Here is a 12,646-nt window from a genome sequence, read left to right on the forward strand (position 1 = left end):
CAATATTGTAGTGGTTTTTGCCATACATTGACATGAATCAGCCATGGATTTCTAATCGAAGTTTACAAAGTGGGTAATCCTTTCAAGACATGATTTACTTATATAACAACTTTTTATTTGCTTTTAGATATTTCGGTAAAGTAGAATTATGTTGTGTCCTTTTTTTTTAAGTGTTGATATTTGTTTTGTTTTAATATAGGCAATTTTATATGATGACAAAGGAGGATGTTTGGAGAGTTTATTTCTTAAGTGCCTTGAGGTATTTTAATATATCTTATTTTTAAGCTATTGTTAAAAAATCTTTTACTTCCTTTGTGAATATTGTTAAATAGTATAGTAATGGTACTAATATTAGTAATTATAGATAGTATTTATTGAACATTTATTATTAGCTAGACTCTGCTAAAGGCTTTTAGATATTGTTTCATTTAATCTTTATTCAGCCCTGTGATTTTTATAGACTAAGAGTATAGTACTGAAAGATTAAATAATTTACCCATGTTAAAGTGGTAAGGCTGGGGTTTGAGCTAAGAAAATTATTCTAATTATATTATGTGGTTTTGAAAAGCAGAGAACTACAGTGGGATATATTTTGTGAAATTGTTCTTATTTAAAATATTTTCTCAAATATTTATGTTTTTCTCTGGAGAAGGAAGAAAAGGGAACCAAAAGCATATTTTAGTATAAAGAATAGGATAGTAGAAGTTGCTTGTTCTGGATTTATTTCCCACTTTCACATACTTCCTAGCTAACCTAACCTCTCTGTGTTCACCTTCTCTACTATAAAATGAGGGCCATGGACATACTTGACTCGATTGGTCAGAAAATTAGAAATAGCTTAGGTAAAGTGCCTTGCTGTTTAGTACAGTGACTCTCAAAGTACTAAAATGTATACTTTTATTATCATTGTGTTGATTTTGGCCAAAGTACTAAAATGTATACTTTTATTATCATTGTGTTGATTTTGTGTTAATCTGTTTTGTGTTAATCTGTTTTAAAATTTTATGACAAGAATGGTAGTGGAATTTTTATGTTTATCAAAAGAGGGTCTAGGAGGAGTGGTATTTTAGTAGATACTCAGTTGATGGTAACAATGGTTATTGTTATTTCATTTAAAGTTATTTCATGAGTAAAGATTGAGTACCTTATCTGTGATAATACACAGATTTTGCATATTACCAACCAGGTTGATAATCTTTTTGTGTTGCAGTCGGAAATGGTGATAGTACTGTATTCTGTTTATTAAAGTGATTAAAAATGCTGTTTTGGAATATAATTGTTTAAGTAACAGTTTATAATAATTCATGATAATTTTATGTATCTAATTCAATTAATTTATAAAGATATATGTATAACTGATTATTTAATAGCTCTAATTTAAGAATTACATTTAATTTTATGAATTCTAAGTGAAATCCTTGAGATGAAGCATAGTTTTCTTGTTTGTCTTTGTATCGCCAGCATGTAGCAAAAGTGCTCATATAATCCTTAACATATATTGTTGAATAAACAAATTAGTGAATTTATTTTATTGTATTACTTTCTTGTGTGCTTGTTGATAGTTAACTAGTGCATAGTAATAAATAGTTTAGTTATTGATTCATTTAGCAACTATTTATTGGATATCCATTGTGTCTTTGCCTGTGCTGGAAGCTTATTGCAACACATATATCATCAAATAATTAGACATATATGATTTTGATGTTTATTCTTTAAAATTTAGGTTAAACCTGGAGTTGATTTAGAAAGTGATCGGTACCTAATCACCGTTGAGGAGGTTAAAGTTGCTGGAAGCACAGCTGTCAAGCAGGATGTCATTAAAGAAGCACCAGTATTAAATTCAAAGAGGTGTATGTCTTCTGGGCGATCCCTTGGGTGTCAGCCTCCTGGTTTAAAAAGGAAGTTTACTGTAAGTTTCTCTGTTGAAAACAATAAGTCAATATATATTTATAAAATCATTTCAAGAAGTAGTGAATTGCTGAGCTGTTGTACTGTATCATTACAACAGTACTTCATAGGAAGGGCTATGGGAGAAAGGAAGTAAACTCTAATCTTAATACAAATGAGTGTTTGCATTTTAGCATAGCAAAGTTTATACATATATATATTTTTTGGCTATGCCGGGTCTTAGTTGTGGCATGCGGGATCTAGTTCCCTGACCAGGGGTCACACCCAGGCCCCTGCATGGGTAGTGCAGAGTCTTAGCCACTGGACCACCAGGGAAGTTCCCCAGCATTTATATCTTAATTATTTATCTTGTAAAACATGCACATTCTTTTTTCTTTTTTAGCCAGTTCATTTTACATTTTCTTTATCATCTATAGAACAGCTAATAATTGTTTAATATTTTTAGGGTTTTCAAGGACCACGTCAAGTGCCAAAGAAAACGGTTATTACAGAAAATAGTGAACCAGCTGCTTCACTTGAGTCTGAGAAACCTGGTTCTGTTTTTCTTTCACCATTGTACAGCACACCTCCTTTGTTTTCTACAGTTGGCAAGAAAGATACAAATAATATGCCAACAGACTCTGAGAACATTGTCACTTACAAGAACAGAGAGCGAAATGGCATACCTTTTTCTTCAGTTATCTCTACTCCATCCTTCAAGATTAACCCAGAAGTGCTATGTGAAGAAAATTATGTTTGCTCTCCTATCAGTTCTGTAAATAAGCATTCAGATTCTTTACTGACTGATGAGTCCATGAAAAGAGATAGTTTGGTATCTCACGGTTTAGGAGTTTCACAAAACATTAGAAGCAAAGCCCAGATATTAGCTCTTCTGAAGTCCACATCCACAAGTACGTCTAAGGAGCTAAATTCTGAGATTATAGGACATTTCCCTCAGATACAACCACAAGGGAGTTTAGAAATTCCTACTGAACCAAATTGCTTAATTGAACAGGAAGAGTATGCTGAAGTGAAGAGCACAGAAAGTTTACACAACCAGCATCAATCAGAAAATGCCATGAGAAATAAAAGTCGGTGGGCCATGTATTTATCCTCACAGCGTTCACCTGTACATTCTTCTACAGTAGATGGAAAAAATGCAGAAAAGAAACCCAAGACCCAAGAAGGTAATTTAAACTTGAAAGACCTTTCTATGCAAAAAAGGATTCAGTTCTTTGAAACATGTACTGAAAAGGGAAAAAGGTATAATGAAGATAAGCTAATAGATGATAATGATCAGTCCTGGGATCAAGAAGGAAAATTAGAAATTTCTTCATTCTATGAAAACAGTAGCTTACCAATTAATTGTAGCATTGTAGTAAATGATGGCTTATTATTAGATTCTGACATTCAAAAAAGTAATAAAAGATCTGTTGATCAAAATGACCAGATAGGCATAAAAGGATCAATTCTTATTAGAGAAAAAGCGCAGGAGATAAATATAAATGGAACACCAGAAAAAAAGTATGAACATCTACAAATTGAATCTTCACTAAGTAACAATTCTGGGATCTCTGATGATAGTACTAATATATTTTCTAAAAGTAGTACTAACAATGAAAGCCTTAGTAGTATTCATGAACCCATGAGTGATATATCACAGCCACTTGTGGAAGTCACATTTAATCTAAACAATTTTGAAACCAGTGACACTGAAGAGGAATCACAGGAAAGCAGCAGAATTTCCCAGGATTCAGAGGATTGGGTGAAGGAAACTTCGATTAATAGCAATTCAAGATGTGAGAATATAAGTTGTAAAGAAGTTAGCAGTGAACATCTGCCTCTCTCAACGTCTACTGGGGACAAACTTTCAGAGACATTTCCCACGAAAGAGATTCTGCCATCACAGTTTTGTGATAAAACTTGTGTAGGTTATGCCACAGAAACTTGGAAAGCTGGAAACACTGGAAAAGAAATAAAGGAGGTGTGTAGTGACACATTAAGCAGTTTTGACTCATCTTTAGAGTGGACTGATGATAGATACGTAGAAAATGATGAAGGCGCTAATAAATCCATTAGTGCTTCCTTCCCAACTAAATCTGAAAGTATGAACACAAATTTAAATATTCCTCACTTTTTAACCATAGCCACTGATCAGAAACCTGAAAACGACCCATTTTCAGAACAGGCTCAGACTTGTCCTCTTATTTTGGGAAGTGACTTAGACAAAAATATCAATCAGGTTTTACCATTAACCTCTAGCAGTGACAACAGTATCCAGCTATTAAATGCCAAACAGATTCATTCTAAAGAATGTATTGCACTTGATAAATCACAGACCCAAGGTTCCAATTCTTTGTGTTACCCTTTGGGAAAAACACATATTTCCAGAGACACAGAATCACATATTTATGAATCTGAAGAGGTGGGAAGGAGTCAAAGTTTATTCCAGGACCATATTGATGTAGAAACTTCTGGAGAAAGCAAACAAAACTGGAATAATCTTAGAAATTCTTCAGAAATTTCTGGATTAGTAAATAGCATTTCTCTCTTAAAATCATTGGCTGAACACAGTACGGCTTTGGAAGGCTTGGAAGTATTGAAAAAGAAAAATACCTCCTTTAAACAACAAGGAACTCTGCAGACGTATGAGTCAGGTAGCAATCCTGAAGGTTAGAATGGCATGTCTCATCCTCGTTTGTTTACAGCTGTGTAATGTTTTACTGTGTGGTTGAACCATCATTTGCGCAACCAGTCTCCAGTATTTTGTTATTGCAAATAATGTGACAATGAGTAACCTTTCATATCTGTATAACTCTATGGGTTTTTTGCATGTTATTGCAGGTCTGTCTTCAGGGCAAATTCCCAGCAGTAGGTTTGTTGCGTAAATGTGTGTCTGTTAGATACTTCATAATTCCCTCAAAGGAATCATACTGTTTCTCACTCCCAGTAATAATGGATGAGAGTGCCTGTTTCAGCATAGCATTGCCAATAGAGTATGTTGCCAAGCTTTTGAATTTTTACCAATCTAATAGATGAGAAATGAGAGCATATTTTAAGTTTGTATTTCTGTTGCTACAAGTGAAGTTGAGCTTTTCATATACTTAAACATCATTTGTCTTTTTTCTTGAACTGTCTGTTCTACCTTTTTTTTTTTTTTAACAAAATTCAGCAGTCTTTAATACAAAGACAAATTAGCACAACCTTTAAAATGGCACTTTATTATAGGATACATACCAAAATTTTAAAAGATGTATTTTCAGTTTACCGTTAAGTAAAGCAAACAAACATTTCTGAAACATCAGTGCCTGTTTTGCTATTTGTTTTTTTTTTTTTTGTGCTTCAGTTTTTATTTATTTTTCTACCTTTTTATCCAGTCTTTTCATGGTTGTTGGTCTTTTTATTCTCTTTTGGAAGAATTCTTTAAATATTAGAAATATCAGCCCTTTATCTATGATATATGTTACAAATATTTTCTTTCAGTATGTTATTAATTGGCCTTTTGACTTGGCTTATGGTATTTGCCAACAGCATATTTTTAAAGAAAAATAGCGTAGGAGATAACTAATATGTACATATGAACAATTACTTTATAATATTCAAAAGTTAAAATTGAACTCTTATTTTCAAGGAATCCCTGAGAAAAATAGAAATAAATTATTGTACCTAGAAAATGTTTTTTTAATGTAGTTAATTTGATGGTTATTACTATAATTTATTTTCTGAAAAATTAAAAATATTGAAAAATGTGGGTAGATGTAGTTATGCAATATCAGATAAGGATATAAATTTCTAATATAAGATTTAGGAATTACAGAATTTAGTTCTGGGAAATTTTTTCTTTTTTCTCATCAAGTTGGAGAAGAGGATTACAGTTAATTCTTATTATTTGTGTGATATATGTGCTATAAAGTCACCAAACAGTAAATTAGTGAACAGTAGGCCATTGCTTTTAGGAGAAATGCAGGGTTAGTTTCCTTTAAACCTCTGGTCAGAACATTTTCATCAGCTAATCAGTATAAAACCTTGTTTTTGTTTTTATAATTTGTCTTTTTATTGAAGGATAATTGTTTTACAGAATTCTGTTGTTTTCTGTCAAACCTTAACATGAACTATCCATAGGTGTACATATATCCCCTCCCTCTTGAACCTCCCTCCCCTCTCTCTCCTCATCCCACCCTCTAGGCTGATACAGAGCCCCTGTTTGAGTTTCCTGAGACACACAGCAAATTCCCATTGGCTATCTATTTTACACATGGTAATGGAAGTTTCCATGTTACTCTCCATACATCTCACCCTCTCCTCCCTTCTCCCTGTGTCCTTAAGTCTATTCTCTATGTTTTTCCACTGCTGCCCTGTAAATTCTTCAGAACCGTTTTTCTAGATTCTGAATATGTGCGTTAGAATACAATATTTATCTTTCTCTTTCTGACTCTGTATGATAGGTTCTGGGTTAATCCACCTCATCAGAACTGACTCATATGTGTTCCTTTTTATGGCTGAGTAATATTCCATTGTGTATATGTACCACAATTTCTTTATCCATTCATCTGTCAATGGGCATCTAGGTTGCTTCCGTGTTCCAGTTATTGTAAACAGTGCTTCAGTGAACACTGGGATACATGTGTCTTTTTCAACCCTGGTTTCCTCAGGGTATATGCCTAGGAGTGGGATTGCTGGGTCATGTGGTAAAACCTTGTTTTATGTGTGTTTCCATTTAAAGATGCCGTACTTAATATATACTGGTGATTGATTAACACTGAAGTTATGACCAGCAGCACTCTTAACTCCTGCCTGGATGAAACCAATCGCTTGTTTTCCACATGAGGGACACCATAGCCTTCCTGCACTTAGGAACGCTGGGCAGCAGTACACGTAGGAAGCATTTTAAATATTAGCAAAGTCGCCAGTGAAAAGCCCTCAACTGTGAAAAACGTTCTAGCTAGATCGCAAAAGGGACACTTGTAGCAGGAGAGCTGAAATTAGAAGGTGGAATGTCTCCTTGTTCTGCCTCAGCTGGGAATGTGCACATCAAGAAACTCAATTTTTCATAGTTCTGCATATCTGCAAATGACCTCAGAAAGATAGCTTTGATCTGGGAGTTACAAATAAATTTTAGCAAGTAAGTGGGATCTGTGAATAATGAGGATCGACTGTATTTTCTGATACAGATGTTTCTCTAAAGAATAATTAAGTTGGTTTTCTTGAGACAGTCTGAGGAGATGGAATTTCTTATTGGAATATAACAAATGACTTCATGGATTTTAATTCAGAATTAGAGAAGAATCAGTTTTACCACCATTTTAGGATGTGTGAAAATGTTAAAAAAAAAACAACCACATTTTCTCCAATATGTAAAGTTTTTGTGAGATAATGGCATATATTTTAGAAATGTTAATTTAGAAGTTTATTCTTGAGTGAAGGCAGTTAAGGAAAAAATAATTTTCATCCAGTGCCTTTTAAAAATTCATTTTATAAATAAGGTCAAGTTCCAAAATTTTTGTTTCATTTAAATATAGTCTGAATGTTTACAGGAAAATAATGAAACCAAAAATAATAATTGGTAAAGAATGAAGTTTACACTGGATATAGCTATGTTTGTTGTTTGTTTTTTTTTTTACCAGAAGTAATCACTTAAAAATTATAGTCTTATTGGTGATTTTAGAAGAAACTGAGATTATTGAATCTCTTTTAAGGGAAAAAATCCCATTTTAAGCAGCTAACTGATAGGTGTTTTAACTTAGCCACCCTGTCCTTCTTTCCATTCTGCAGTCTTACTAGCTCTTCTGTCTCAGAGTCATGCCACTTCTTTTGCCTTTTGCCTGAACACCTTTATTCCTGCATAGCCGGTCTTCTTATCCTCAGGTCTCAGCATTTCCTCCCATGAGAGACCTCTCCAGATCATCCTGCTAAAACCACTCTATTATATCGCCCTGTGTTATGAAATCCTTTTGTATCACAGGCTGAATTAATTTATTTACCTTCTGTGTCCCTCTGTTTTCAAGGGATCTTGTTTGTTTTGTTCACTGCTATTTCCCCAGTGTCTGGCATACTGTAATTTCAAGATAATGTTACACTGCTTGTTTCACTCAGTTTTAGAAATAAGTTTTAAAAAATTTTAGAGCACTACTATATGTTTGATGAATAAGATCATTGGATTTTGTCCATTATAGCTAGGAAACCATTGACTACAGTAGTTTCACAAGCTACACCAAAGTCTCCTCGTCTGAACCAGGATCCTCATCAGGTACATTTTTTTCTGTCAGTATATTTATTATTTTCAGATAGAATGCTCTAGAATTTGTAATGATATTCTAGAAATACCGGGGGTTTGAAGCTATCTTGGTTCACCACCTCCCCTGTATCTCAGTGATTTTATTGCATCACTTGGCCAAAGGAAATACCTAGCAGTTCCATTTATTTAGTTAGTAGTATTAAAAACTTACCATGCCCTATTAACTTGGTAAGCATTTTGGTTTTTCTTTCCAGTTTTATGGAGATATAACTAACAGTATAACACTGTATTAGTTTAAAATATGTAACATAATGATTTGATATATGATATACATATATTACTGTGAAATGATTGCAATAAGCATTTTATTTTTAAACATTTACTAATGGAATGCATGTCGCTGTTGGATATTGTCCAGTTTCTCAAACCTTGGAAGAGATTCAGTTTCTAGGTCTACACTGATTTTTGCATGGTAATTGATTTTTATCATAGCAATTTCCTAAAACCCAGCTTCACAAAGATAAGCTGTCACTGACGGAAATGACAGGAGATTTGATGTTGAAACTGAGCTACCTTGAATTGGTAGTTTGTTCAGTTTCTGACAGATGTCGAATGACACGGTGTTTCCCTTAAATTTAAATCATCTTGTGGAGCCCCCATTGAGTACACTGAGGCACGCCAAAGTACCTTGTTACACCAGTTTGGGAACCATGGAAATAATGTAAAAAATAATAATACTAATTAGGGTGAATTGAAATTCTAGAATAAATTATCTAAATTAGTGTTTCCCAGTGAAGATGCTTTTAGCACTTTTGAAGAAACAGTTTTATTGTTTCATTTACCCCTAGTTTATATCATATTTTATTTTTCATGTTACTGTTTTTAAAAAAAATATCAATTTTTCCCTCAGTTTTTAAATACAGAAAAAGGTAAAAAAATAAAACTTACCAAACCACCTGAATGATAAAGAACCTGCTTGCCAGTGCAAGAGATGTAGCAGACATGGGTTCGATCCTTAGGGTGGGAAGATCCCCTGGAGGAGGAAATGGCAAACCACTCCAGTATTCTTGCCTGGAGAATCCCTTGGACAGAGGAGCCTGGCAGGCTACAGTCCGTAGGATCGCAAGAGTTAGACATGACTGAAGCGACTTAGCGTGCATATTACCTGGAGATAATTACTGTTAACAGTTCCAGCTTTTTTTGGCCTATTAAAAAATGTGGTTAGATTAATGGGAACAAATAGTTTTATGTCCTTTCTAAATAGTTTTATATCCTTTCTGCTTAATATCATATTTTATTTTCTCACATTATTAAAAATTCTTAAATGTACCTTTTTTTTTTTTGCTGCACCAGATCTTAGTTGCAGCATGTGGGATCTAGTTCCCTGACCAGGGATTGAACCTGGGGCCCCCTGCTTTGGAAGCACAGAGTCCCAGCCACTGGACCACCAGGGAAGTCCCTTACATGTACCTTTTAAAGGTTACTTACCATTCCCTTCTGTGGATATCCTATGCTTTGGACAAGTAGTTCCCTATTTTGGACATTTAGATTATTTCTGGCATTTTGCTTTTGTAAATAAAACTTTAGTAGATAATTTTGCATATAAATGATTATTTACATTTTAAAGTGTTTCCTTAGATTTGATTCTCAGAAGTGGAACTGATAATTTGAAAGGCCAAGAACATCTTTCTTAGATGCTGATATAAGTCAGATTGAAATATTTTAATGTTTTACAATAGGAATATTTGTTTCACTTTATATTTACCAGTATTAAGATCTTTTAAAATTCTTCCTAAGTTAAATAGTATTTAATTAACACCTACCTTTTATTTCTTTGATTACTAGTAATGGTGTCCTTTATTTTTTATTTTCTAACTTACTGTTACATTTTGGCATATATTAATGTTCTATTCCTAAGATGATAAAAGAAAATGAAGTTGAACCAAGTGAATCACTTCAGTCTTTGCAGGTGAGTTAACTTTTAAAATGTAACCAGATATTGTATCTATATATACAGATAAGTATGTATTTGTATATGCCAGATAAGTATGGCATGTAATTATATGTTTGTGTTTTATATTGCCAGTTTTCAAATTTATTTCTAATTAGTTACCATTTTCTACTCATTTAGATTAGCATACTGGCTTAAGTGCCCTGTGTAGCCAATAGGATTTGGTTAAATAACAGATCTTTTATCATAAAGTTAATTCTGCAAACTTGCAAGCATTACCTAATCCAAGAATTACCATCAACAGTTACAGCTGCATCTGCAGGCTGTGTTGCTTAAAACACCACAAAACAAAATTCATTGTGGTGACTCAGTCATTTTTCACCCTTATATTAGTATTACAAGATCAAATGTATAACATAACAGCACCTTCCTAATTTAACTTACAAATGATCACATTCTTACTGTTTTCTTCAGTTAAAAAAATATGGTTTAAACTTTTTCAGTGATAATTATCACAAATTATAAATTTCAAATTAACACTGTCACTTTTTCCCTTCAGAATGAGTTGCCATTTAAAATAAATGTCATATATTTTTAAAGCAAAATATTTTATAATCTCACAGTAATGAAAAAGGTCTCAGAATCTTTTGCAAAAAAAAGTAATTTAAATCTCTTTAGTATTAATATTGAAGTACATTTGTGTTTTTATAATAGTTTTCTTGCTACAACTCTGAAACAAACTCTTCATATATAGTAGTGATGGGACTTTCAAAATTTAAAGTTAGGGTGCTCTTTAAGGATATACTTAATGCCACCTTCACTTTAGTTCTATAAGTGTAATTAGTCACACATAGCAAAGGAGCTAGAAGATATTATACTATGCTAATTAACTTTTAAAATTCACTATATTAAAAGTGCTAGTAGGAGTTGAATGTTTTTAAGAGCTACTTGATTGGCAGTTGTGCTTATAGAGTTATAAAAGGAAAGTGACCATTGTGTGAAGAAATACAGTTTACCTCTTTTAATGACAATTTTTTTCTTCATAATTATTAAACAAAAATTACTCCTACAGTTGAGTTCATTTTCTAAGTCTCAAAGTCTCCAAGCCTATAATTCACATTAGAAATTATGGCTATTTTATTTAGTAACTTGAACTAAAAATGACTAGTTGCTGTTGTCTATATATTGTGTTTTGTAGTTGCTAGAAAATGATTCATTTTTTAAATAAAGTGTTATATTTTTTATGATTTTCCTCCTTTAATTTCACACTAATTTTTGAATTAAATAATCTGCATTAGCATAAATATTAGTATGGGATTTATAATATACTAACATACAGTCTTAAAAGATTTCAGTTAAAGTTTAGAATTAGAATTTTTGAATGTGCTGAGTTTTTAAATGCACTAGGATAGTCCTTTTTTTTCTAGAGCACTCCTTTGTCAGGGGCAGTTTATTGTGTGTATGTATAGAGAGAAGCGAGATGGAGATGATGTGTCCTCTAAGTTTGGGAATATTTTCCCATCAAACTCATAAACCACCTACAAGATTATTTTAGCTAACACACTAATTTATATTTTATCCTAGTTCTTTCCCTTGGGAAGTGAAGAAGAGACTGCTTTTCTAGCTGTTATTCCTAAACAAATGGAGAGAGAAACCTGTAAAGACCCCAAGGTAAAATTTGTGAATTGATTTTTTTAACCCACTGTGTTTTCCTGCTGTTTTTTACACAACTTTAGAGTTTTCGTAGACAGGTTAGTGAGCAAAATGAATTAGCCTGATTTTAAGAACAAGAGAAACTAATGACTGCTACCTGTTTTTTGGTCTTGAGCCCTCTCTCTGTTACTGAGCCCTCTCTCTGTTACTGGTAATGCATTATTTGTACATAGGATACCCTAGGGATTGGACACAATGATATATATAAAGTACAGTTAATGAATGTTCAGTGCAGAACAAAGTGAAGATGTCCATAGCTTTTCATTTACTATAGTTTACTTCACCACTTTTACTTCAGGCTAAATGGGTAGAAGTATATATAACCAAAGCTCTAAGTAGTGCTACCCACTCCACAGCAAAAATTGATAGAGATAACAGCATATATATGGGTGGGTTTTATAAATAATGATTCTGTTCTTAAAACTCAGCATACCTCTGGAAAAGATAGACATAGTGGCAAAGAAAGCAAGGCATCTGTTTGCTTATAGAGAATTTGTATTCCCCATCAAACAATGCAGAAATATACAGTCTTTAAAGGTTTATACTTTTTTTAAATTGATATGTGTTATATTTTAAAATTCAGAATGTTTTCAACAAAACTCCTGTTCCAGAGGCATTTTAGTTCCTTTCAAATGTGTAGTTTAAAATCTTCATTATTAAGAAAGGATGTTCAGATTATATTTTTTGTCATTTTGTTAATTTATCAGTTGGAAATAAATTCATTCCTTACGTACTTTCCTTCAGCTCTACATACTATTTTTCCACCTTCTGGGTAGACTTTGTCACCTTGTATAGAGTAAAAATCCTAGAACCCTCAAGGGGGCAGCAGAGAAAGCCATTTGAAGTCTGAAAGCAGACCC

General features: G+C 32.9%; 1 protein-coding gene and 1 non-coding gene across 10 annotated transcripts in view; one reads left to right on the forward strand and one right to left on the reverse strand.

Moving 5' to 3' along the window:
- ZGRF1 (zinc finger GRF-type containing 1) overlaps window positions 1-12,646 on the forward strand; it is a 54,859-nt gene that overhangs the window by 8,357 nt on the left and 33,856 nt on the right. For all 9 annotated transcript variants that reach the window (XM_065907613.1, XM_065907615.1, XM_065907612.1 and 6 more), the window contains 6 exons: window positions 200-259; window positions 1,724-1,909; window positions 2,354-4,559; window positions 8,061-8,134; window positions 10,041-10,091; window positions 11,658-11,744. In XM_065907613.1, coding sequence (XP_065763685.1) covers window positions 200-259; window positions 1,724-1,909; window positions 2,354-4,559; window positions 8,061-8,134; window positions 10,041-10,091; window positions 11,658-11,744 — 2,664 coding nt within the window. The remainder of the gene's footprint in view (window positions 1-199; window positions 260-1,723; window positions 1,910-2,353; window positions 4,560-8,060; window positions 8,135-10,040; window positions 10,092-11,657; window positions 11,745-12,646) is intronic.
- On the reverse strand, window positions 9,503-9,576 carry TRNAW-CCA (transfer RNA tryptophan (anticodon CCA)). The gene has a single exon. It is a non-coding gene; the product is annotated as a tRNA-Trp (tRNA).

The sequence above is a fragment of the Muntiacus reevesi genome, chromosome 16, assembly GCF_963930625.1.
Source record: "Muntiacus reevesi chromosome 16, mMunRee1.1, whole genome shotgun sequence".
NCBI lineage: Eukaryota > Metazoa > Chordata > Mammalia > Artiodactyla > Cervidae > Muntiacus > Muntiacus reevesi.